General features: G+C 50.0%; 1 protein-coding gene across 3 annotated transcripts in view; it reads right to left on the bottom strand.

The window, feature by feature from the left end:
• Positions 1–2,377: 2,377 nt before the first annotated feature.
• CAMTA2 (calmodulin binding transcription activator 2) overlaps positions 2,378–27,543 on the bottom strand; it is a 183,702-nt gene continuing 158,536 nt past the window's right edge. Inside the window, exons 15-24 of one of the 3 annotated variants that reach the window (XM_068273892.1) lie at positions 21,214–21,490; positions 20,246–20,526; positions 19,877–20,061; positions 18,407–18,562; positions 18,098–18,317; positions 17,415–17,486; positions 16,060–16,080; positions 11,084–11,259; positions 5,529–5,603; positions 2,378–2,530 (exon numbers count right to left, since the gene is read on the bottom strand). In XM_068273892.1, the coding sequence (XP_068129993.1) occupies positions 2,467–2,530; positions 5,529–5,603; positions 11,084–11,259; positions 16,060–16,080; positions 17,415–17,486; positions 18,098–18,317; positions 18,407–18,562; positions 19,877–20,061; positions 20,246–20,526; positions 21,214–21,490 (1,527 nt within the window). In that variant the 3' untranslated portion in view covers positions 2,378–2,466. The remainder of the gene's footprint in view (positions 2,531–5,528; positions 5,604–11,083; positions 11,260–16,059; positions 16,081–17,414; positions 17,487–18,097; positions 18,318–18,406; positions 18,563–19,876; positions 20,062–20,245; positions 20,527–21,213; positions 21,491–27,543) is intronic. The other 2 variants (XM_068273894.1, XM_068273893.1) reach the window with 2 other exon arrangements.

The following is a 27,543-nucleotide window of genomic DNA, read 5'->3' as shown; positions in this document are numbered from 1 at the left end:
ATTTACCAGTAATACCGGTTACCTGGCAGCCCTGCTTATCCTCTGCCTCTAATACTTTTAGTCATAGCCCCTGAACAAGCATGCAGCAGATCAGATGTTTCTGACATTATTGTCAGATCTGACAACATTAGCTGCATGCTTGTTTCTGATGTATTGCAGACAAATAGATCAGCAGGGCTGCCAGGCAACTGGTATTGCTTAAAAGAAAATAAATATGGCAGCCTCCACATACCTCTCACTTCAGTTGCCCTTTAAAGGAAATCCGAGGTGAAAATAAACTGATGAGAAAAACTATTGTATCTAACCTCCTTCTCCTAAAAATTACTTTTTTTTTTAGATATCTCACAGTTTTATTTTAAACTTAATTCTAGTTTTTACAGTTTCACTGTCTCTGCTCAATGACACCTTTATTGAAGTATGTCAGAGCTCAAATCCATGAGTTAGTGACCCTTTTTATCTTTTTCCTGCTCTCAGAAGCAGTGGCTGGATAGTGTAATGGATAAGGGCTCTGCCTTTGACATGGGAGACCAGGGTTCAAATCCTGGCTAGGTCAAGTATCTATTCAGTAAGGAGTCCAAGGCAAGACTCCCTAACACTGCAGGGTGGCCTCTTGAGTGCATCCCAGTGGCTGCAGCTCTTGAGCGCTTTGCATCCGACAGGAGAAAAGCGCTATACAAATGTTCAGATTATTATTAGAAGCCATTTACTGACAGGAAAGTGTTTTATGGCTGCAATGACTTATCAGTGAGGGTTATGCTATAAAGTCTGACCTGGACAGAAACTGTCACTTGTATACCTGATTTTTAACTCTTTTAGGCAGAGAAAGAAAAAAAAGGAACACAGCCTAGTTATTTGTGTGCTAGGCACTGTACATAAACATGTCTCTCTCATCATGTCACATGTCACTTCGGTTATCCTTTAAGGACCAATGAGGACTATGACAACCCTTTCATGAATGTACCACAATAACTTCCGGGTGATAAAGCTATGTTACCACCTCGCTCACACAGTTATATAGGCATGCGCACGCATGTACACATACATGTATAAATATTGGGCACATATAAATGCACCAGTTCCAGGTCACATCTTATGTTTCTTCTATAGTGTAGAGAACGTGCATAAATACATAAAGATGTATGTACAAGTTTAAATATATGTACACAGGACTGCATGTGCATCTAACGAGGCACACATCTGTGTGTGCGCACACTGCCAGTTACAGGTGCGAGGCCCCCATGTGCGCACACTGCCAGTTACAGGTGCGAGGCCCCCATGTGCGCACACTGCCAGTTACAGGTGCGAGGCCCCCATGTGCGCACACTGCCAGTTACAGGTGCGAGGCCCCCATGTGCGCACACTGCCAGTTACAGGTGCGAGGCCCCCATGTGCGCACACTGCCAGTTACAGGTGCGAGGCCCCCATGTGCGCACACTGCCAGTTACAGGTGCGAGGCCCCCATGTGCGCACACTGCCAGTTACAGGTGCGAGGCCCCCATGTGCGCACACTGCCAGTTACAGGTGCGAGGCCCCCATGTGCGCACACTGCCAGTTCGAGGCATACATGTGCGCACACTGCCAGTTACAGGTGTGAGGCCCACATGTGCGCACACTGCCAGTGAGAGGTGCGAGGCACACATGTGCGCACACTGCCAGTTAGAGGTGTGAGGCCCCCATATGCGCACACTGCCAGTTAGAGGTGTGAGGCACACATGTGCGCACACTGCCAGTTAGAGGTGTGAGGCACACATGTGCGCACACTGCCAGTTAGAGGTGCGAGGCACACATGTGCGCACACTGTCAGCTAGAGGTGCGAGGCACACATGTGCGCACACTGCCAGTTAGAGGTGCAGGGCACACCTGTGCGCACACTGCCAGTTAGCGGTGCAGGGCACACATGTGCACACACTGCCAGTTAGAGGTGCGAGGCCCACCTGTGCGCACACTGCCAGTTAGCGGTGCAGGGCACACATGTGCACACACTGCCAGTTCGAGGTGCGAGGCCCACCTGTGCGCACACTGCCAGTTAGCGGTGCAGGGCACACATGTGCACACACTGCCAGTTCGAGGTGTGAGGCACACCTGTGCGCACACTGCCAGTTAGAGGTGCAGGGCACACCTGTGCGCACACTGCGAGTTAGAGGTGCAAGGCACATGTGCGCACACTGCCAGTTAGAGGTGCAGGGCACACCTGTGCGCACACTGCCAGTTAGAGGTGCGAGGCATGTCTCCCAGCACCATCAGTCTTATAGGGAGCGGAGACATGGAATAGGGCCGTTTTTGGCAGGCTCACACATGGGCAAAATTATTTACATTTCTACATACATGCAGCCACCTATACAAATGTACAATCATACACATGCAACATCTAAAGTTAAAGACACGTTGTCGCGCACTCGCTCATGCGCTCTGGGGGAGGGGCAGGCAATGTGCAGGGTTCCAGCAGCGGGGTAAAGGGGGGCGGGGTTAGTTGGCCAGCCCCCTCTTCTGTAAACATTCCAGATCCTGCGTCTGTTTTATCTCCTTCATTCTGGAAGAGAAGAGAGGGATGTGAGTAACAGCCGGGGGAACAAAGTACCGTATGATACATTACTAATGGATGGAAACGGGCGGGGCACAGGGCAAACTCACAAATAAGTTCTCTAATCCTTCCTGCAGCAGCATTACCGCAGGTGGCCTCTAGAGGGAGCTTACGCTGCACATGCATGTCCACATGAATGAATGTGCTATCTTTAGCCTCCCTGGCGGTATGGATGAGCCCGACTCCCTCTGGGAACGATAGCTGAAGCCGATAAGGACGAGTCAGGTTCATCAGCAGTTCTAAGGCAGGGTTGTTTTTTTTTACATGCAGATTTTTGCATGCTCTGGAAACCTGCATGCACACAAATTTCAATGAGAAAAAACATGTGCAAAAGCTGCACGTTTCCTGCCAGAAAGCTGAAGAGGGGGGAACTGTGGCCTCGCAGACCGGGAAAATTAAAATTATTATTTTTTTTTTTACATGACTTTGTATTTGAGACTTTTATTATACTCAGAATGTAGACTAGACATTTGCTGGACACATTTTGGTAAATTACATGAAAATTAAAGAGACTCTGAAGTCTCATAAAATTCAGGTTTTTATTTTAAAAATCTCTTTAACATCATTGCCCTAACTAAAACAATCCCCCCAAAACTCCCCAGCAAAATCCACGACTTCTTGGTGGTGGATTTTGCTGCTGGAGGAGGCAGATCTTTCAGCTGCAGCTCTGCCTTCTTGTGCGTCAATCCGCACGTATCTCCGCCTCTCCCCCGCCCCTCTCTGTGAAGGAAGACTGAGAGGGGCGGCCGGTGGCAGAGATACGCGCTGATAGACGCGTGTAGAGGCAGAACTTTCGGCTGTAGCTCTGCCTCCTTGTGCATCAATCCGCGTGTATCTCTGCCTCTCCCCCGCCCCTCTCTGTGAAGGAAGACTGAGAGGGGCGGCCGGTGGCAGCGATCCCCGCTGATAGACGCTTCCGTGAAGAGGCAGAGCTTTCGGCTGTAGCTCTGCCTCCTTGTGCATCAATCCGCACGTATCTCCGCCTCTCCCCCGCCCCTCTCAGTGAAGGAAGACTGAGAGGGGCGGCCGGTGGCAGCGATCCCCGCTGATAGACGCTTCCGTGAAGAGGCAGAGCTTTCGGCTGTAGCTCTGCCTCCTTGTGCATCAATCTGCACGTATCTCCGCCTCTCCCCCGCCCCTCTCAGTGAAGGAAGACTGAGAGGGGCGGCCGGTGGCAGCGATCCCCGCTGATAGACGCTTCCGTGAAGAGGCAGAGCTTTCGGCTGTAGCTCTGCCTCCTTGTGCATCAATCCGCGTGTATCTCTGCCTCTCCCCCGCCCCTCTCAGTGAAGGAAGACTGAGAGGGGCGGGCGGAGGCAGCGATCTGTGCTGATAGATGCTTCCGTAAAGAGGCAGAGCTTTGGGCTGCAGCCCAAAGCTCTGCCTCTTCACGGAAGCGTTCCCCGCAATGTGCCCCGGGGAGTTTGGGGCGATTTAGTTAGTGTGCAGCCGCGGGGGTGCAGCGTTTTAGCGGTTTAGTTAGGGCATTGATATTAAAGAGATTTTTTAAAATAAAAACCCAAATTTTATGAGACTTCAGAGTCTCTTTATCTGAACCACTTTGTGCACAGAAATCCAACGCCAGAGAGATTGGCGTGTACCTGGGAGGATTAACCACTTAAAGTGGACCTGAACTCTTGCACAGGACAGAAGGAAAACAGATAAATGCACTCTGTATGTATGTAGAGAGTTTAGCCTGTCTAATTCCCCCATCTGTGACTAATCACAACTTGTAATCTGACCTCTCGCCTGTGTCACCTGCTTATGACAGAGATGGCAGATAAGCCCATGTGAAAGCAGCAATATGTCTGCATCCATGAAAGCAGGAAGTAGACACACTGCAGATTTATTGCAGGATTTGTATCAGCTGTAAAAGCAAGGAGTTTTGAATCAGGATGATACCATTTATTGGCTAACTTAGAGATGGATAAACAGTGAGCTTTCGACTTATAAAAAGCCTTCGTCGGACTGGTTCCTGACCAAAACTGAAAAACACAGCTTATATACACTGACATACAGAGGAGAAACATTCTTTAGCAAACATAAATATAATTAGATGCCTTTTACTGTTACTGAGGAGGCTTTCCCAGGCATCCTATCTAAATTGATAAGATCAACAGTTCCCTATCAGCTGTAACAAAGAGATGTTTTTCTTTAAAGGTTAGTATGCTGTTGTGTATCTTTTAGAGCAGAGAGGGAGTTCTGAGTTCAGGTCCCCTTTAATGATTTTGATACAGTGTATCTACACCCCCCAGGGATTTCACCTTAGCTCCAGGGGCGTAGATATACGTACCTCGCCGCAATCATCTCTAAGCATAAACACATTACTGCCTCTGTATAATACACAGGATGAAAGGGGTGCTGAAAATGTGAAAATTGCCCAGGCCCATAAGGGGAAAAACTCCTCAGTGGTGAACTGGTTAAAAGAGAAGCCTTTATACTTCCCTGGGGCTCCCTCCAGTCCCCATGCAGGCCGTGGGCTGCTCCGTTGTCCCGCCGTCAGATCCGGTACATTAGCCAGTCGTGCGCACCCCTATCACGCTCCTGTGACGTTTCTGGGAAGGGGGCGGGTCCGCAGATGCGCAGCGGAGCACGACTGCCCATTTTACTGGAGCTGACAGTGAGACAACGGAGGTTGGCGACGGAGCCCACGGCCTGCATGGGCCTGGAGGGAGCCCCAGGAAAGTATAAAGGCTTCTCTTTGAAATCTCTCAGGTTTCCTTTAAGGGCTGCTTCAGAACCAGCCGCCTCACTCATGCTTTTCTGCAAGCGAGTGGAGAGGCATTTGGCGACTTCCTGTTGGTGGATACAGCTGCTGTTGCCATGGTTGGCCCTGAAGATTCTCTCCAAACTCATTTCCATGGCAACAGCACATTTCTGGAAATAATAGGTTTGTCTCGTCTCTGCCTGGCAGGGGGCGTAACCCTTCATACACACGCGGTGTTACCTGTGGCTGCAGCGTCGCAGGAATCGCATTATCTTGCGGGCAGCCTGGTCCTGCTTCTTGGTGAGAAATGACCCCCTGAGGAGAGACAAGAAACGGCTCAGAGTATGATGGAGGCAGGAGGCACAGGATGGGAAAGGGCTCAGAGTATGATGGAGGCAGGAGGCACAGGATGGGAAAGGGCTCAGAGTATGATGGAGGCAGGAGACACAGGATGGGACAGGGCTCAGAGTATGATGGAGGCAGGAGGCACAGGATGTGAGAGGGCTCAGAGTATGATGGAGGCAGGAGGCACAGGATGTGAGAGGGCTCAGAGTATGATGAAGGCAGGAGACACAGGATGTGATTAGGCTCAGAGTATGATGGAGGCAGGAGACACAGGATGGGAAAGGGCTCAGAGTATGATGGAGGCAGGAGACACAGGATGTGATTGGGCTCAGAGTATGATGGAGGCAGGAGACACAGGATGGGAAAGGGCTCAGAGTATGATGGAGGCAGGAGACACAGGATGGGAAAGGGCTCAGAGTATGATGGAGGCAGGAGGAACAGGATGGGAAAGGGCTCAGAGTATGATGGAGGCAGGAGACACAGGATGTGATTGGGCTCAGAGTATGATGGAGGCAGGAGACACAGGATGGGAAAGGGCTCAGAGTATGATGGAGGCAGCAGGCACAGGATGTGAGAGGGCTCAGAGTATGATGGAGGCAGGAGGCACAGGATGTGAGAGGGCTCAGAGTATGATGGAGGCAGGAGACACAGGATGTGATTGGGCTCAGAGTATGATGGAGGCAGGAGACACAGGATGGGAAAGGGCTCAGAGTATGATGGAGGCAGGAGACACAGGATGTGAGAGGGCTCAGAGTATGATGGAGGCAGGAGGCACAGGATGGGAAAGGGCTCAGAGTATGATGGAGGCAGGAGGCACAGGATGGGAAAGGGCTCAGAGTATGATGGAGGCAGGAGACACAGGATGGGACAGGGCTCAGAGTATGATGGAGGCAGGAGGCACAGGATGTGAGAGGGCTCAGAGTATGATGGAGGCAGGAGGCACAGGATGTGAGAGGGCTCAGAGTATGATGAAGGCAGGAGACACAGGATGTGATTAGGCTCAGAGTATGATGGAGGCAGGAGACACAGGATGGGAAAGGGCTCAGAGTATGATGGAGGCAGGAGACACAGGATGTGATTGGGCTCAGAGTATGATGGAGGCAGGAGACACAGGATGGGAAAGGGCTCAGAGTATGATGGAGGCAGGAGACACAGGATGGGAAAGGGCTCAGAGTATGATGGAGGCAGGAGGAACAGGATGGGAAAGGGCTCAGAGTATGATGGAGGCAGGAGACACAGGATGTGATTGGGCTCAGAGTATGATGGAGGCAGGAGACACAGGATGGGAAAGGGCTCAGAGTATGATGGAGGCAGCAGGCACAGGATGTGAGAGGGCTCAGAGTATGATGGAGGCAGGAGGCACAGGATGTGAGAGGGCTCAGAGTATGATGGAGGCAGGAGACACAGGATGTGATTGGGCTCAGAGTATGATGGAGGCAGGAGACACAGGATGGGAAAGGGCTCAGAGTATGATGGAGGCAGGAGACACAGGATGTGAGAGGGCTCAGAGTATGATGGAGGCAGGAGACACAGGATGTGATTGGGCTCAGAGTATGATGGAGGCAGGAGACACAGGATGGGAAAGGGCTCAGAGTATGATGGAGGCAGGAGACACAGGATGTGATTGGGCTCAGAGTATGATGGAGGCAGGAGACACAGGATGGGAAAGGGCTCAGAGTATGATGGAGGCAGGAGACACAGGATGGGAAAGGGCTCAGAGTATGATGGAGGCAGGAGGAACAGGATGGGAAAGGGCTCAGAGTATGATGGAGGCAGGAGACACAGGATGTGATTGGGCTCAGAGTATGATGGAGGCAGGAGGCACAGGATGGGAAAGGGCTCAGAGTATGATGGAGGCAGGAGACACAGGATGTGAGAGGGCTCAGAGTATGATGGAGGCAGGAGACACAGGATGTGATTGGGCTCAGAGTATGATGGAGGCAGGAGACACAGGATGGGAAAGGGCTCAGAGTATGATGGAGGCAGGAGACACAGGATGTGAGAGGGCTCAGAGTATGATGGAGGCAGGAGACACAGGATGTGATTGGGCTCAGAGTATGATGGAGGCAGGAGACACAGGATGGGAAAGGGCTCAGAGTATGATGGAGGCAGCAGGCACAGGATGTGAGAGGGCTCAGAGTATGATGGAGGCAGGAGGCACAGGATGTGAGAGGGCTCAGAGTATGATGGAGGCAGGAGACACAGGATGTGATTGGGCTCAGAGTATGATGGAGGCAGGAGACACAGGATGGGAAAGGGCTCAGAGTATGATGGAGGCAGGAGACACAGGATGTGATTGGGCTCAGAGTATGATGGAGGCAGGAGACACAGGATGGGAAAGGGCTCAGAGTATGATGGAGGCAGGAGACACAGGATGGGAAAGGGCTCAGAGTATGATGGAGGCAGGAGGAACAGGATGGGAAAGGGCTCAGAGTATGATGGAGGCAGGAGACACAGGATGTGATTGGGCTCAGAGTATGATGGAGGCAGGAGGCACAGGATGGGAAAGGGCTCAGAGTATGATGGAGGCAGGAGACACAGGATGTGAGAGGGCTCAGAGTATGATGGAGGCAGGAGACACAGGATGTGATTGGGCTCAGAGTATGATGGAGGCAGGAGACACAGGATGGGAAAGGGCTCAGAGTATGATGGCGGCAGGAGACACAGGATGTGAGAGGGCTCAGAGTATGATGGAGGCAGGAGACACAGGATGTGAGAGGGCTCAGAGTATGATGGAGGCAGGAGACACAGGATGTGATTGGGCTCAGAGTATGATGGAGGCAGGAGACACAGGATGTGATTGGGATCAGAGTATGATGGAGGCAGGAGGCACAGGATGTGAGAGGGCTCAGAGTATGATGGAGGCAGGAGACACAGGATGTGATTGGGCTCAGAGTATGATGGAGGCAGGAGACACAGGATGGGAAAGGGCTCAGAGTATGATGGAGGCAGGAGGCACAGGATGTGAGAGGGCTCAGAGTATGATGGAGGCAGGAGACACAGGATGTGATTGGGCTCAGAGTATGATGGAGGCAGGAGACAAAGGATGGGAAAGGGCTCAGAGTATGATGGAGGCAGGAGACACAGGATGTGAGAGGGCTCAGAGTATGATGGAGGCAGGAGACACAGGATGTGATTGGGCTCAGAGTATGATGGAGGCAGGAGACACAGGATGGGAAAGGGCTCAGAGTATGATGGAGGCAGGAGACACAGGATGGGAAAGGGCTCAGAGTATGATGGAGGCAGGAGACACAGGATGTGAGAGGGCTCAGAGTATGATGGAGGCAGGAGACACAGGATGTGATTGGGCTCAGAGTATGATGGAGGCAGGAGACACAGGATGTGATTGGGATCAGAGTATGATGGAGGCAGGAGACACATGATGTGAGAGGGCTCAGAGTATGATGGAGGCAGGAGACACAGGATGGGAAAGGGATCAGAGTATGATGGAGGCAGGAGACACAGGATGGGAAAGGGCTCAGGGGATGATGGAGACTGGAGGCACAGGATGTGAGAGGGCTCAGAGGATGATGGAGGCAGGAGACACAGGATGTGAGAGGGATCAGAGGATGATGGAGGCAGGAGACACAGGATGGGAAAGGGATCAGAGTATGATGGAGGCAGGAGACACAGGAAGGGAAAGGGCTCAGAGGATGATGGAGACAGGAGACACAGGATGTGAGAGGGCTCAGAGTATGATGGAGGCAGGAGGCACAAGATGTGAGAGGGCTCAGAGTATGATGGAGGCAGGAGGCACAGGATGTGAGAGGGATCAGAGGATGATGGAGACAGGAGACACAAGATGTGAGAGGGCTCAGAGGATAATGGAGGCAGGAGATACAGGATGTGAGAGGGCTCAGAGGACGATGGAGGCAGGAGGCGCAGGATGTGAGAGGGCTCAGAGGATGATGGAGGCAGGAGACACAGGATGTGAGAGGGCTCAGAGGATGATGGAGGCAGGAGACAAAGGATGGGAAAGGGATCCGAGTATGATGGAGGCAGGAGACACAGGAAGGGAAAGGGCTCAGAGGATGATGGAGACAGGAGACACAGGATGTGAGAGGGCTCAGAGTATGATGGAGGCAGGAGGCACAAGATGTGAGAGGGCTCAGAGTATGATGGAGGCAGGAGGCACAGGATGTGAGAGGGATCAGAGGATGATGGAGACAGGAGACACAAGATGTGAGAGGGCTCAGAGGATAATGGAGGCAGGAGATACAGGATGTGAGAGGGCTCAGAGGATGATGGAGGCAGGAGGCGCAGGATGTGAGAGGGCTCAGAGGATGATGGAGGCAGGAGACACAGGATGTGAGAGGGCTCAGAGGATGATGGAGGTAGGAGACACAGGATGTGAAAGGGCTCAGAGGATGATGGAGGCAGGAGACACAGGATGTGAAAGGGCTCAGAGGATGGTGGAGGCAGGAGGCACAGGATGTGAGAGGGCTCAGAGTATGATGGAGGCAGGAGACACAGGATGTGAGAGGGCTCAGAGTATGATGGAGACAGGAGACACAAGATATGATGGAGGCAGGAGACACAGGTTGTGAGAGGGCTCAGAGGATGATGGAGGCAGGAGACACAAGATGTGAGAGGGCTCAGAGGATGATGGAGGCAGGAGACACAAGATGTGAGAGGGCTCAGAGGATGATGGAGGCAGGAGACACAAGATGTGAGAGGGCTCAGAGGATGATGGAGGCAGGAGGCGCAGGATGTGAGAGGGATCAGCGGATGATGGAGGCAGGAGACACAGGATGGGAAAGGGCTCAGAGGATGATGGAGGCAGGAGACACAGGATGTGAGAGGGCTCAGAGTATGATGGAGGCAGGAGACACAGGATGTGAGAGGGCTCAGAGTATGATGGAGGCAGGAGACACAGGATGTGAATGGGCTCAGAGTATGATGGAGGCAGGAGGCACAGGATGTGAGAGGGCTCAGAGGATGATGGAGGCAGGAGACACAAGATGTGAGAGGGCTCAGAGGATGATGGAGGCAGGAGACACAAGATGTGAGAGGGCTCAGAGGATTATGGAGGCAGGAGACACAGGATGTGATTGGGATCAGAGTATAATGGAGGCAGGAGACACAGGATGTGAGAGGGCTCAGAGTATGATGGAGGCAGGAGGCACAGGATGTGAGAGGGCTCAGAGTATGATGGAGGCAGGAGACACAGTATGTGAGAGGGCTCAGAGGATGATGGAGGCAGGAGGCACAGGATGTGAGAGGGCTCAGAGTATGATGGAGGCAGGAGACACAGGATGTGAGAGGGCTCAGAGGATGATGGAGGCAGGAGACACAGGATGGGAAAGGGCTCAGAGGATGATGGAGACAGGAGACACAAGATGTGAGAGGGCTCAGAGGATGATGGAGGCAGGAGGCACAGGATGTGAGAGGGCTCAGAGGATGATGGAGACAGGAGACACAAGAGGGCGGTGCACCGTGAAGAGGCTCACTTGATGCGGTGTTGCAGGGCGGGCCCCCCGCGGGCCCCCTCTCTGTAGCTCCGGTAGCACTGCTGGATCAGCACCGCCGCTCGCCGACTCTGCTGGAAACGCTTCTGCTCGTAATAACTGCGGAACTTGGACTGTATCAAGATGGCTGCTTGTGTCATCTTCTTATACAGGGCGTACTACACCAGGGAGAGAATGCCGTCAGCCATTTCAGTCTACAATATTCATTCATAAATGATTTAGTCAGTGTTTGCCCCTTGTATAATCTTTCCTCTCCCTGATTTACATTCTGACATTTATCACTGGTGGTGACATCATTAGTCCCGTCAGGTGCATCTCTGCGGAATGTTTATTCCTGAGGATTTCCAAGCCAGTACACATATATCTGGTCTCCCAGAATGCTCTGGGAGGGGAATTCTACATAGCTAGAAAGCCTAGGCTAAGTATCACTGGGAGGGGCTACATGTATGTCACTACAGTGCCTCTTTAGCAACTGGGGAGGGCCACAAAGGAGTAGTGCTTGATCATGGATGGGGAAGTTGTAATATTCATGTCAGGGTAGAGTGCTATCCTACAATGGTGCGCGTGCGTGAGTGTGTGCGTGAGTGTGAGCTTAGGGAACTGTACCACTCATCATATTTGATTCAGTCGTGCCAGTGAAATTTCATTTAAAAATGAGCGAACTTTGGGAAACAGGCAGGCTTCAGGTGTGTGGGCATTGCTTCCCCAGCACACAGCCGGTCACCTGATCCCACCCAGCCGCTTCCCGGTCTGTAGAGAACTTAACTCTCTGTGTCCAGGACTGCAGCTCGCCAGTCTGCCCTTCCTTTCCAGTTACTCCATGCCCAGGGTGTGAACAAGCAATTAACCCCTTCTCCCACCCTCTGCAGTGTGTTTGTAAAAGCCACGTGTCACTCTCTGCTCTGCCACAACGTACTGCATCGCCAGTGTTGCTTACGTTTAGCCCTGGCGTTCACATGGCGATCAAATACACGAAGTGGCTGCGTGAATTAACACAACAGCAAGGAACAGGAAACGGCAGCATGCCAGGCAATGATGGTCACGTCTCCTCAAATGCTGTGTTAAGCGCCACAATGCCCCCGTTTAGCAAACGTGTCCCAATGGTCCCTCTGAGTAGCGGAACACATCATCCCAAAGACAAAGACTAGTATGTGAATAAGCCCTTCATGTGGTCTCTCTCAGCTGGCAGTCTGTCAGGACAACGGTCACACAGTCAGATAACTGGAAAGGGCAAGTTGCGTAGTCTAAATTACATGGTGATTTCACGGCTTCTTTACACAGGCAGTGACACCCCTGGAAGGCATTCTGTACAAAAAAGTATGAAACCCCCTGGAAAGCATTCTCTACAGAAAAGTATGAAACCCCTGGAAAGCATTCTCTACAGAAAAGTATGAAACCCCTGGAAAGCATTCTCTACAGAAATGTATAAAACCCCTGGAAAGCATTCTCTACAGAAAAGTATGAAACCCCTGGAAAGTATTCTTTACAGAAAAGTATGAAACCCCTGGAAAGCATTCTCTACAGAAAAGTATGAAACCCCTGGAAAGCATTCTTTACAGAAAAGTATGAAACCCATGGAAATCATTCTTTACAGAAAAGTATGAAACCTCTGGAAAGGATTCTCTACAGAAAAGCATGGTAACGCTGGAGTCAGTTCACACGGGTGACTGTTGGTAGTTTTTACTCGGCGGCGTCTTTGTGTGGCAGTAGAAAACAGAAGAACGCAGTGTTTTGAGGTAGCAGACACTTAAAAATGCTGGTTAAAGGACAACTGAAGTAATAGGGACCTATGCGACGTGCACAGTGCAGTGCAATCTCTCTATGCCATGTATTTTTTTCAGAGTATTTGGAGGAGGTCACTATTAGTGATGGTCATGTCTAGAACTCATATAGAAGCATGTGATTTGTTTGTTCAGCTGATAGATTTGCAAAGCTCTGATTTGCTGTGATCACATCCTGCTTTAGCACATGATCCTGACTAGCAAATCAGAGACGTGCATATCTATCGACTGATTGGACTGATCACATGCTTCTCCATGACTTCTCCTAGACACAACCATCACTAATCAGAGACTTGCATATCTATCACCTGACCAGACTGATCACATGCTTCTCCATGACTTCTCCTAGAAATGACCATCACTAATCAGAGACTTACATACCTATCACCTGACCAGACTGATCACATGATTCTCCATGACTTCTCCTAGACACGACCATCACTAATCAGAGACTTACATACTTATCACCTGACCAGACTGATCACATGATTCTCCCTGACTTCTCCTAGACATGACCATCACTAATCAGAGACTTACATATCTATCACCTGACCACACTGATCACATGCTTCTCCATGACTTCTCCTAGACACAACCATCACTAATCAGAGACTTACATATCCATCACCTGACCAAACTGATCACATGCTTCTCCATGACTTCTCCTAGACATGCCCATCACTAATCAGAGGCTTACATTCCATCACCTGACCAAACTGATCACATGCTTCTCCATGACTTCTCCTAGACATGCCCATCACTAATCAGAGGCTTACATTCCATCACCTGACCAAACTGATCACATGCTTCTCCATGACTTCTCCTAGACATGGCCATCACTAATCAGAGACTTACATATCTATCACCTGACCAAACTGATCACATGCTTCTCCATGACTTCTCCTAGACACGACCATCACTAATCAGAGACTTACATATCCATCACCTAACCAGACTGACCACATGCTTCTCCATGACTTCTCCTAGACATGACCATCACTAATCAGAGACTTACATATCTATCACCTGACCACACTGATCACATGCTTCTCCATGGCTTCTCCTAGACATGACTATTACTAATCAGAGACTTACATACCTATCACCTGACCACACTGATCACATGCTTCTCCATGACTTCTCCTAGACACGACCATCACTAATCAGAGACTTACATATCTATCACCTGACCAAACTGATCACATGCTTCTCCATGACTTCTCCTAGACACGACCATCACTAATCAGAGACTTACATATCTATCACCTGACCACACTGATCACATGCTTCTCCATGACTTCTCCTAGACACCACCATCACTAATCAGAGACTTGCATATCTGTCACCTGACCAAACTGATCACATGCTTCTCCATGACATCTCCTAGACAGGACCATCACTAATCAGAGACTTACATATCCATCACCTGACCAAACTGATCACATGCTTCTCCATGACTTCTCCTAGACAGGACCATCACTAATCAGAGACTTACATATCCATCACCTAAACAGACTGATCACATGCTTCTCCATGACTTCCCCTAGACAGGACCATCACTAATCAGAGACTTACATATCTATCACCTGACCACACTGATCACATGCTTCTCCAGGCGTTCTCCTAGACATGACCATCACTAATCAGAGACTTGCAAATCTATCACATGACCAGACTGATCACATGCTTCTCCATGACTTCTCCTAGACATGACCATCACTAATCAGAGACTTACATATCCATCACCTAACCAGACTGACCACATGCTTCTCCATGACTTCTCCTAGACACGACCATCACTAATCAGAGACTTACATATCTATCACCTGACCACACTGATCACATGCTTCTCCAGGCGTTCTCCTAGACATGACCATCACTAATCAGAGACTTGCATATCTATCACATGACCAGACTGATCACATGCTTCTCCATGACTTCTCCTAGACACGACCATTACTAATCAGAGACTTACATATCCATCACGTGACCAAACTGATCACATGCTTCTCCATGACGTCTCCTAGACACCACCATCACTAATCAGAGACTTACATATCCATCACGTGACCAAAATTATCACATGCTTCTCCTAGACATGACCAACACTAATCAGAGACTTACATATCCATCACCTGCCCAAACTGATCACATGCTTCTCCATTACTTCTCCTAGACATGACCATCACTAATCAGAGACATGCATATCTATCACCTGACCACACTGATCACACGCTTCTCCATGACATCTCCTACACAGAACCATCACTAATCAGAGACTTACATATCCATCACCTGACCACACTGATCACATGCTTCTCCATGACTTCTCCTAGACAGGACCATCACTAATCAGAGACTTGCACATCCATCACCTGACCAGACTGATCACATGCTTCTCCATGACTTCTCCTAGACACGCCTATCACTATTCAGAGACTTACATATCCATCACCTGACCACACTGATCTCACGCTTCTCCATGACTTCTCCTAGACACGACCATCACTAATCAGAGACTTACATATCCATCACCTGACCAAACTGATCACATGCTTCTCCATGACTTCTAGACACGACCATCACTAATCAGAGACTTACATATCCATCACCTAACCAGACTGATCACATGCTTCTCCATGACTTCCCCTAGACATAACCATCACTAATCAGAGACTTACATATCCATCACCTGACCAAACTGATCACATGCTTCTCCATGACTTCCCCTAGACATAACCATCACTAATCAGAGACTTACATATCCATCACCTGACCAAACTGATCACATGCTTCTCCATGACTTCCCCTAGACATAACCATCACTAATCAGAGACTTACATATCCATCACCTGACCACACTGATCTCACGCTTCTCCATGACTTCTCCTAGACACGACCATCACTAATCAGAGACTTACATATCCATCACCTGACCAGACTGATCACATGCTTCTCCGTGACTTCTCCTAGACAGGACCATTACTAGTTAGTGTTATCCTGATGTGAATTCATGAAGGGCTTTCAAAACATGAGCATGCGTTGCACATTAGCAGTCTTTAATGGGGGCTTTTATCAAGTAAACCGTAGGGATGTTGGTGGGTGTGACTTGGCACAAAGACGGGGACATTTCCGCAGGATGGGAGGTGGGGTGACAATGACACGTGAGACGTTTACCTTCAGTGCGATCCACGTCAGCTTGTAAAAGGAGAGAGGTTATGGTTAGATCATCGGCAACACGGAACACTTAGGAGAACATCTCGTCGTGGAGTATGTCAGCTAAAGATTTACCTCCACCAATAATGAACAACTCATTTCATCAAAAGGCTAAATTCTGGTCTGGCTGGATGCGGAATTTGTAATCAAAGGGAACAGAACTTTGCTGGAAGCCAATCAGATTCAGCAGCTGCCATGAAATTAAAGGAACCTTGTGGTGGTCTTCACCTCTCTATCTGCTAGAAAATGCGGCATTGGCTGCCCTTAATGAGGCCTTGTTGAGTCTTATCTGAGTGATGGCATGACTCTACTTCCTACTTCAGAAGCTCAGCCATGCCTCTTCCTGCCTAAGCCACACCCCTCCCGTCACCAGGGGAAGGAGAAATGTGTCAAATGAGACCGTGGCGAGAGCGCTAACCACTATGCCACACCCCTCCCACCACGTGGCGAGAGCGCTAACCACTATGCCACACCCCTCCCACCACGTGGCTAGAGCGCTAACCACTATGCCACACCCCTCCCACCACGTGGCGAGAGCGCTAACCATGATGCCAGCGGCGTAGGATTATGAACATTTTGCATGCAAATCAATGCAGCTCGAAAGCGAACCAATGGAATTCCACCATGTCGGGATCTGACTGGACCATTTCAAGCTGCTCAGATTTGCTTAATGCTGAGTCCACTTGGAAATATTTGCGTCTCATTAAAGGACTCCCGAGGCGAATGATTGTAATCTATTTTTACTCACCTGGGGCGTCTTCCAGCCCCTCGCACCCGTCTCAGTCCCTTGCTGTAGCCCCGTTCCTCCTCAGTGTCCCATTGGTAAACCGTAATGATCGGCGACCTGCCGGCGGGGTCGTCTCTTCTGCGCCTTGTGCCCGCGAGTCCACGTTATCTGGCATGTACTGCACAGTATGGGCTAGCTGACGTGGACACGCAGCAGACGAGATGACCCGCCGCCAGGTCGCCACTCTGGGCAGCCAGCGGGACACCGAGGAGGACTGGAGCTGCGGCAAGGGACTGAAACGGCTGCTGGGGGCTGGAGGGAGCCCCAGGTGAGTAAAAATAGATTATACTGAATCACCGCGGGAGTCCTTTAACCATTACTATCTCTACAGCAGGGTTGTCCTCCTGAAGTTAGTCATTTGAGGTGGGACTCCCTGCACTAGAACAGGCTGGGAGGGTCTAAATCCAGCCATGTGATAGGAGGGGCCTCAGGTAAGTATGATGTCACAGTACAGCTGATGTCATCCTTTCGCAGAGTCACACTAACGCTCGCCTGCAGTCACAGAAACCGCCCAGCGTTCAGTCATTACCTGCTTGTATTTGCGATAGCAGCGCTGAATGACGGCCGCCGCCAGGTCCTGCTGCTCCTTTAACCGTCGGCCCTGGAGAGAGAAAGCATGAGGCAGTTATTAGCAGGTTGTGTGCTATGCATGCATGGCGAAATACACATTCCACGTGCAGTCCCAGCTCAAAGAGAACCTGTAGGGAAAAAACAGACCAATTTAGATACTTACCTCAGTAGAGAAAGGCCTCTGGATAATCCTCCACCCCCCTTGCTGTTTTAGTGCTGGGACTCCACCCCCATATGTCTCCCCAGCCACATCCTGCTCCCCTGCTCCACTCTGCTCCTGCTAACACTCCAACTCCACCTACATATGTCTCCCTAGCCACTTCCTGCTCTGCTACTGCTTCCCTGCTCCTGCTAAACCCCCTAACCCCACCTTCATATGTCTCACTAGCCACTTCCTGCTCTGCTGCTGCCCTGCTCCACTCTGCTCCTGCTAACACTCCATCTCCACCTTCATATGTCTTCCCAGCCACTCCCTGCTCTGCTACTGCTTCCCTGCTCCAGCTCCAACTTCATATGTCTCCCCAGCCACTTCCTGTTGTGTTCTGGAATCTAAGGAGGCTGAAACTTTCTGCTCTCTTTCTCAGTGGCAGTTTTGCTGGGACAGAAGCAGCCGGTAGGCATCGGTCAGCAGAGGAGTCTCACCTTGTATTTGCGGAAGGCAGTCTGAATAACACGTGCCGCCTCGTAGAGCTCCCGCTGCTCGTGGTCCGATAGGGTCAGCAGTGCAAACTCACTTTCCATTCGTCCGCTGCTTGAGGCACTGAGGAACTCGGACCACCGGGCGGCGCCGGGAGGGTCGAAGCGTTCAAATGAAATCTCTCCCAGAGGAGGAGGGGTTGTGGGGGAGGGCGGAGCTTCAGACCTGAATATAAAGAGGGACAGGAATGCTGTAAGGAGCAGACGACCTCAGGCAATGTCATATGCATGTACGGGGAGAGACGAGGGTCACACCTGGTAACTTTGACGCGCAGACCCTCCATGGATCTTCTGTTTAGTCTCTTGTTTCGCTGTGAATAGGCTCCGCCCTCCGAGGATCCCAGGCTGGCGCCATCTTCTGGGCTCAACTGAGCAAAGCGGGCCAAGGCACGAGCTGCACGCAGGCCTTCCCTGCACGGAGGAATATACATCTGTGTTCAGAGCTGTTCCTGGGAAAGCCGGAGTCTGAGAAAGACAAGGCTTCCCCCAGTGAGGTTTCCCTACCCTGCCTGATGTCTCCAGTATTGTAATGTGTCCTTCCTCAGCCACCTGCCAACGTACATTTGACGCCGTAGAAGATGCACTCTTTCTCCCCCAAAAATGGGGAGAAAAAGTCCCTGTGTCTTATACGGTGAATGCAGGGAATCCCCAAGTTACCAACGCCCACCAATATAAACCGCCGCCCCTCCCCGATGTCGGGACTCCCTGCATTGTCTCCCCTTGTGTGTCCCTGACTCCCCCTGTATGCACCCCCCCCCCCCCTCGCATCTCCGCTCTCCCCTGTCTGTAATTAGCTGTGTTGGAAGCGTCTCACCTAATCCATGGCTTCCTTGGCAATAGCAGACCTCTCCTCACCTGCATGGCTCCCCCTAGTGATGGCTTCTGTTGATAACGGGATCAGCAGAAGCCAACACTAGAGGAGCAAAGCGGGGGAGAGAAGAGGTCTGCGATTGCCGAGGGAGCCACGGATTAGGCGAGAGACGCTCACGACACAGCTAATTATTCACGACGGGGAAGGGGTGGGAGTGGACACACAGGGGGAGGAGACACACCAGGGTGGGTGGGGCTTGGAGCTGAGGACAGAAAGGGAAAACACAGGAAACAGAAGGGACACACGGAGGACAAAAGGGAACACACTGGGGAACAGAAAGGGACACATGGGGACAGAAGGGGACATACTGGGCACAGAAGGTGACAGAAGGGGACACAGGGGGACACATGGGGGACTCAGGAAGAGATACTAGGGAAACCGGAGGACACCAGTTAGGGTAAAACATCTACATGACACTCCTGAACAATGGATGCACCAGGTTTAGAATATTTCTTCCCCCGGCTTTAGTCCTCTAAACCTAGGTGCGTCTTATATTCTGGAGCGTCTTATATGGCGGCAAATACGGTATACTCTGTCTGGTGCTCTATCACATGTCCCCAAAGAACAAGTGCAGCCTAATGCCCCACAAGGGCAGATATCACTCTTCATATATAATAACTGCAGCCATCATGTTCCCAATACAACAAGTGAGCTCATCATACCCCCCTGCTAATCCCCGCCTCTGGGATCTCAGGAACCACCCACAGTAAGGACAACTCACCGTTGGAAGTAGATTTTCCCAGGCAGAGGCCAGCAATGTTATTGTCTTTAATATAACCGTTTTCTTAGGAACTGATAAGGGCTGAACTGCGGGGAAGACACACATTACAAAGCACACACAGCAGTATACTGACCCGTGCGGGGGCAGGCCGGGCATCTGGTCCGCCGTGTCCAGGTAACTGGCCAGCCAGGCCATGGTCTTGCTCAGGTTGCCGGATCTCTCTCGGAGCGGCGTGGAGTCCGAGGCGGTGAAATCGTCCTGCTTGATGTGTTCTGGTGTGGCTTCTATAATCTGTTCTGCGAGGGTGACCATATCAACCTGGGATAGGGAAGGCGGAGGACGATCGGGGAAGGAAGTGAGGGGGGTGTAACAGGAAGAGAGAGGGGCGTGCACCAGGTGGAAGAGGAGGGGAAAGGAGGAAAGAAAGTAACAGATAAACAGAACGGAAAGAGCGAAGGGGTGGAAAGAAGCGAGGGAAGATAGAAGAAGAAAGACACATTACCTGCAGGTAGTCTTGGTTCTCAGAGTCCTCTTGGTATCCCAAGAGATCAGCCTCGTCTACTCCGGGGGAGTTCAGGAACTGAGCCTGATCCACTGCATCTTCTGGGTCCCAGGATGCCGCCCCCAGCATATGGGGACTAGGCGACGCCCCTATGGGTGTGTCCTGGCTGCTTTCTGGGCTGCAGTCAGGGGAGCCACGGAGGGCGGAGCTGCTTGAGTAGGCCGAAGTAACGGAAATGGAGCCATCAGACACCTCTGACGGTGACGGGAGACTGCTGAGGCCTGGAAGGAGAGAACAGCCTTTTTAATACAAGTTGTTCCTTCCACCCAATAGAGCTAGCTTACACCTGCCTACTTCTACAGTCCAGAGCTGGCCTGACTACCATGGCAACAAGGCAGGACACTGAGTAGATGTGAAGCTTGGCTACCATGGCAACAGGCCAGGACACAGACGAGATGGAAAGCCTGGTTGCCATGGTAACAAGCTAGTACACTGACAAGATGGGAAGCCTGGTTGCCATGGAAACAGTCCCGGATACTGAGGATATGGGAAGCCTGACTACCATGGAAACAGTCCCGGACAGAGGAGATGGAGCAGCCAGGCTACCATGGTAACAGGTCTGGACAAAGGAGATAGAGCAGCCAGGCTACCATGGTAACAGTTCTGGACAGAGGAGAAAGAGCAGCCAGGCTACCATGGTAACAGCTCTGGACAGAGGAGATAGAGCAGCCAGGCTACCATGGTAACAGGTCTGGACAGAGGAGATAGAGCAGCCAGGCTACCATGGTAACAGGTCTGGACAGAGGAGATAGAGCAGCCAGGCTACCATGGTAACAGGTCTGGACAGAGGAGATAGAGCAGCCAGGCTACCATGGTAACAGGTCTGGACAGAGGAGATAGAGCAGCCAGGCTACCATGGTAACAGGTCTGGACAGAGGAGATAGAGCAGCCAAGACATATGTCATTACCTGTATCTGCACTTGTAGACAGGGGAGATAGTCCATGGCTAATCTCCTGGCTCCCCATTAGTGAATGCCAGCTCCCAGCATGCAGTTCAGTGAAGTTAGCTGGAGCTGCTTCCTGTCTCTGCATCTCCTCCAGGGTGGAGGCCAGCTTGACGTGTCCTCGTGATCGCGCCACTCCCAGAGGCAGACGGCCCAGGGAGTCTGGGATGGAGAGAGCCCTGCAGTCCCAGCGGAAGAGGAGTGTGGCGGCCTCTGTGTGACCGAGGGCACAGGCCCACATCTGAGGGGAGAAGCACAGGACAGCTAAGACACATCCATACCATAGTACACCACCTAGTGGCCTGTTTATACAAGGTCACATGATCATTTCTGAGGCCTATTTCAGTACATGAATAACTGAATGTATAGCTGAAAGTATGAATGAAAAGATCAGAGGAGCCACTCACATATCTGTCATCTATCCACCAGGTCTGATCAGTGCTTTCACTCGTCCACATATCTGTCATCTATCCATCCGGTCTGATCACTGCTTTCACTGGTCCACATATCTGTCATCTATCCATCCGGTCTGATCAGTGCTTTCACTGGTCCACATATCTGTCATCTATCCACCAGGTCTGATCAGTGCTTTCACTCGTCCACATATCTGTCATCTATCCATCCGGTCTGATCAGTGCTTTCACTCGTCCACATATCTGTCATCTATCCATCCGGTCTGATCACTGCTTTCACTGGTCCACATATCTGTCATCTATCCATCGGGTCTGATCAGTGCGGTCACTGGTCCACATATCTGTCATCTATCCATCGGGTCTGATCAGTGCTGTCACTGGTCCACATATCTGTCATCTATCCACCCGGTCTGATCAGTGCTGTCACTAGTCCACATATCTGTCATCTATCCACCCGGTCTGATCAGTTCTTTCACTGGTCCACATATCTGTCATCTATCCATCTGGTCTGATCAGTGCTTTCACTGGTCCACATATCTGTCATCTATCCACCTGGTCTGATCAATGCTTTCACTGATCCACAAATCTGTCATCTATCCATCTAGTCTGATCAATGCTTTCACTGGTCCACATATCTGTCATCTATCCATCCGGTCTGATCAGTTCTTTCACTGGTCCACATATCTGTCATCTATCCATCCGGTCTGATCAGTGCTTTCACTGGTCCACATATCTGTCATCTATCCATCGGGTCTGATCAGTGCGGTCACTGGTCCACATATCTGTCATCTATCCATCGGGTCTGATCAGTGCTGTCACTAGTCCACATATCTGTCATCTATCCACCCGGTCTGATCAGTTCTTTCACTGGTCCACATATCTATCATCTATCCATCTGGTCTGATCAGTGCTTTCACTGGTCCACATATCTGTCATCTATCCACCTGGTCTGATCAATGCTTTCACTGATCCACAAATCTGTCATCTATCCATCTAGTCTGATCAATGCTTTCACTGGTCCACATATCTGTCATCTATCCATCGGGTCTGATCACTGCTTTCACTGGTCCACATATCTGTCATCTATCCATCCGGTCTGATCAGTGCTTTCACTGGTCCACATATCTGTCATCTATCCATCGGGTCTGATCAGTGCGGTCACTGGTCCACATATCTGTCATCTATCCATCGGGTCTGATCAGTGCTGTCACTAGTCCACATATCTGTCATCTATCCACCCGGTCTGATCAGTTCTTTCACTGGTCCACATATCTGTCATCTATCCATCTGGTCTGATCAGTGCTTTCACTGGTCCACATATCTGTCATCTATCCACCTGGTCTGTACAATGCTTTCACTGATCCACAAATCTGTCATCTATCCATCCGGTCTGATCAGTGCTTTCACTGGTCCACATACCTGTCATCTATCCATCTGGTCTGATCAGTGCTTTCACTGGTCCACATATCTGTCATCTATCCACCTGGTCTGATCAATGCTTTCACTGATCCACAAATCTGTCATCTATCCATCTGGTCTGATCAATGCTTTCACTGGTCCACATATCTGTCATCTATCCATCGGGTCTGATCAGTGCTTTCACTGGTCCACATATCTGTCATCTATCCATCGGGTCTGATCAGTGCTTTCACTGGTCCACATATCTGTCATCTATCCATAGGGTCTGATCACTGCTTTCACTGGTCCACATATCTGTCATCTATCCACCCGGTCTGATCAGTGCTTTCACTGGTCCACATATCTGTAATCTATCCACCCGGTCTGATCAGTTCTTTCACTGGTCCACATATCTGTCATCTATCCATCTGGTCTGATCAGTGCGGTCACTGGTCCACATATCTGTCATCTATCCATCCGGTCTGATCACTGCTTTCACTGGTCCACATATCTGTCATCTGTCCATCCGGTCTGATCAGTGCTTTCACTAGTCCACATATCTGTCATCTATCCATCGGGTCTGATCAGTGCGGTCACTGGTCCACATATCTGTCATCTATCCATCGGGTCTGATCAGTGCTTTCACTGGTCCACATATCTGTCATCTATCCATCGTGTCTGATCAGTGCTTTCACTGATCCATAAATCTGTCATCTATCCATCTAGTCTGATCAATGCTTTCACTGGTCCACATATCTGTCATCTATCCATCCGGTCTGATCAGTTCTTTCACTAGTCCACATATCTGTCATCTATCCATCCGGTCTGATCACTGCTTTCACTGGTCCACATATCTGTCATCTGTCCATCTGGTCTGATCAATGCTTTCACTAGTCCACATATCTGTCATCTATCCATCCGGTCTGATCAGTTCTTTCACTCGTCCACATATCTGTCATCTATCCATCCGGTCTGATCAGTGCTTTCACTCGTCCACACATCTGTCATCTATCCATCCGGTCTGATCACTGCTTTCACTGGTCCACATATCTGTCATCTGTCCATCTGGTCTGATCAGTGCTTTCACTAGTCCACATATCTGTCATCTATCCATCTGGTCTGATCAGTGCTTTCACTGGTCCACATATTTGTCATCTATCCATCGGGTCTGATCAGTGCGGTCACTGGTCCACATATCTGTCATCTATCCATCGGGTCTGATCAGTGCTGTCACTGGTCCACATATCTGTCATCTATCCACCCGGTCTGATCAGTGCTGTCACTAGTCCACATATCTGTCATCTATCCACCCGGTCTGATCAATGCTTTCACTGGTCCACATATCTGTCATCATCGGGTCTGATCAGTGCTTTCACTGGTCCACATATCTGTCATCTATCCACCTGGTCTGATCAATGCTTTCACTGATCCACAAATCTGTCATCTATCCATCTGGTCTGATCAATGCTTTCACTGGTCCACATATCTGTCATCTATCCATCGGGTCTGATTAGTGCTTTCACTGGTCCACATATCTGTCATCTATCCATCCGGTCTGATCAGTGCTTTCACTGGTCCACATATCTGTCATCTATCCATAGGGTATGATCACTGCTTTCACTGGTCCACATATCTGTCATCTATCCACCCGGTCTGATCAGTGCTTTCACTGGTCCACATATCTGTAATCTATCCACCCGGTCTGATCAGTTCTTTCACTGGTCCACATATCTGTCATCTATCCATCTGGTCTGATCAGTGCGGTCACTGGTCCACATATCTGTCATCTATCCATCCGGTCTGATCAATGCTTTCACTGGTCCACATATCTGTCATCTATCCATCGGGTCTGATCAGTGCTTTCACTGGTCCACATATCTGTCATCTATCCATCCGGTCTGATCAGTGCTTTCACTGGTCCACATATCTGTCATCTATCCATAGGGTATGATCACTGCTTTCACTGGTCCACATATCTGTCATCTATCCATAGGGTCTGATCACTGCTTTCACTGGTCCACATATCTGTCATCTATCCACCCGGTCTGATCAGTGCTTTCACTGGTCCACATATCTGTAATCTATCCACCCGGTCTGATCAGTTCTTTCACTGGTCCACATATCTGTCATCTATCCATCTGGTCTGATCAGTGCGGTCACTGGTCCACATATCTGTCATCTATCCATCCGGTCTGATCACTGCTTTCACTGGTCCACATATCTGTCATCTGTCCATCCGGTCTGATCAGTGCTTTCACTAGTCCACATATCTGTCATCTATCCATCGGGTCTGATCAGTGCGGTCACTGGTCCACATATCTGTCATCTATCCATCGGGTCTGATCAGTGCTTTCACTGGTCCACATATCTGTCATCTATCCATCGGGTCTGATCAGTGCTTTCACTGATCCACAAATCTGTCATCTATCCATCTAGTCTGATCAATGCTTTCACTGGTCCACATATCTGTCATCTATCCATCCGGTCTGATCAGTTCTTTCACTAGTCCACATATCTGTCATCTATCCATCCGGTCTGATCACTGCTTTCACTGGTCCACATATCTGTCATCTGTCCATCTGGTCTGATCAGTGCTTTCACTAGTCCACATATCTGTCATCTATCCATCCGGTCTGATCAGTTCTTTCACTCGTCCACATATCTGTCATCTATCCATCCGGTCTGATCAGTGCTTTCACTCGTCCACACATCTGTCATCTATCCATCCGGTCTGATCACTGCTTTCACTGGTCCACATATCTGTCATCTGTCCATCTGGTCTGATCAGTGCTTTCACTAGTCCACATATCTGTCATCTATCCATCCGGTCTGATCAGTGCTTTCACTGGTCCACATATTTGTCATCTATCCATCGGGTCTGATCAGTGCGGTCACTGGTCCACATATCTGTCATCTATCCATCGGGTCTGATCAGTGCTGTCACTGGTCCACATATCTGTCATCTATCCACCCGGTCTGATCAGTGCTGTCACTAGTCCACATATCTGTCATCTATCCACCCGGTCTGATCAATGCTTTCACTGGTCCACATATCTGTCATCTATCCATCGGGTCTGATCAGTGCTTTCACTGGTCCACATATCTGTCATCTATCCACCTGGTCTGATCAATGCTTTCACTGATCCACAAATCTGTCATCTATCCATCTGGTCTGATCAATGCTTTCACTGGTCCACATATCTGTCATCTATCCATCGGGTCTGATCAGTGCTTTCACTGGTCCACATATCTGTCATCTATCCATCCGGTCTGATCAGTGCTTTCACTGGTCCACATATCTGTCATCTATCCATAGGGTATGATCACTGCTTTCACTGGTCCACATATCTGTCATCTATCCACCCGGTCTGATCAGTGCTTTCACTGGTCCACATATCTGTAATCTATCCACCCGGTCTAAACAGTTCTTTCACTGGTCCACATATCTGTCATCTATCCATCTGGTCTGATCAGTGCGGTCACTGGTCCACATATCTGTCATCTATCCATCCGGTCTGATCACTGCTTTCACTGGTCCACATATCTGTCATCTGTCCATCCGGTCTGATTAGTGCTTTCACTAGTCCACATATCTGTCATCTATCCATCGGGTCTGATCAGTGCGGTCACTGGTCCACATATCTGTCATCTATCCATCGGGTCTGATCAGTGCTTTCACTGGTCCAGATATCTGTCATCTATCCATCGGGTCTGATCAGTGCTTTCACTGATCCACAAATCTGTCATCTATCCATCTAGTCTGATCAATGCTTTCACTGGTCCACATATCTGTCATCTATCCATCCGGTCTGATCAGTTCTTTCACTAGTCCACATATCTGTCATCTATCCATCCGGTCTGATCACTGCTTTCACTGGTCCACATATCTGTCATCTGTCCATCTGGTCTGATCAGTGCTTTCACTAGTCCACATATCTGTCATCTATCCATCCGGTCTGATCAGTTCTTTCACTCGTCCACATATCTGTCATCTATCCATCCGGTCTGATCAGTGCTTTCACTCCTCCACACATCTGTCATCTATCCATCCGGTCTGATCACTGCTTTCACTGGTCCACATATCTGTCATCTGTCCATCTGGTCTGATCAGTGCTTTCACCAGTCCACATATCTGTCATCTATCCATCCGGTCTGATCAGTGCTTTCACTGGTCCACATATTTGTCATCTATCCATCGGGTCTGATCAGTGCGGTCACTGGTCCACATATCTGTCATCTATCCATCGGGTCTGATCAGTGCTGTCACTGGTCCACATATCTGTCATCTATCCACCCGGTCTGATCAGTGCTGTCACTAGTCCACATATCTGTCATCTATCCACCCGGTCTGATCAATGCTTTCACTGGTCCACATATCTGTCATCTATCCATCGGGTCTGATCAGTTCTTTCACTGGTCCACATATCTGTCATCTATCCATCTGGTCTGATCAATGCTTTCACTGGTCCACATATCTGTCATC

Source organism: Hyperolius riggenbachi, chromosome 3 (genome assembly GCF_040937935.1).
Source record: "Hyperolius riggenbachi isolate aHypRig1 chromosome 3, aHypRig1.pri, whole genome shotgun sequence".
NCBI lineage: Eukaryota > Metazoa > Chordata > Amphibia > Anura > Hyperoliidae > Hyperolius > Hyperolius riggenbachi.
The sequence above is the reverse complement of the archived record's forward strand: the minus strand, read 5'-3'. Positions and strand labels throughout refer to the sequence as shown.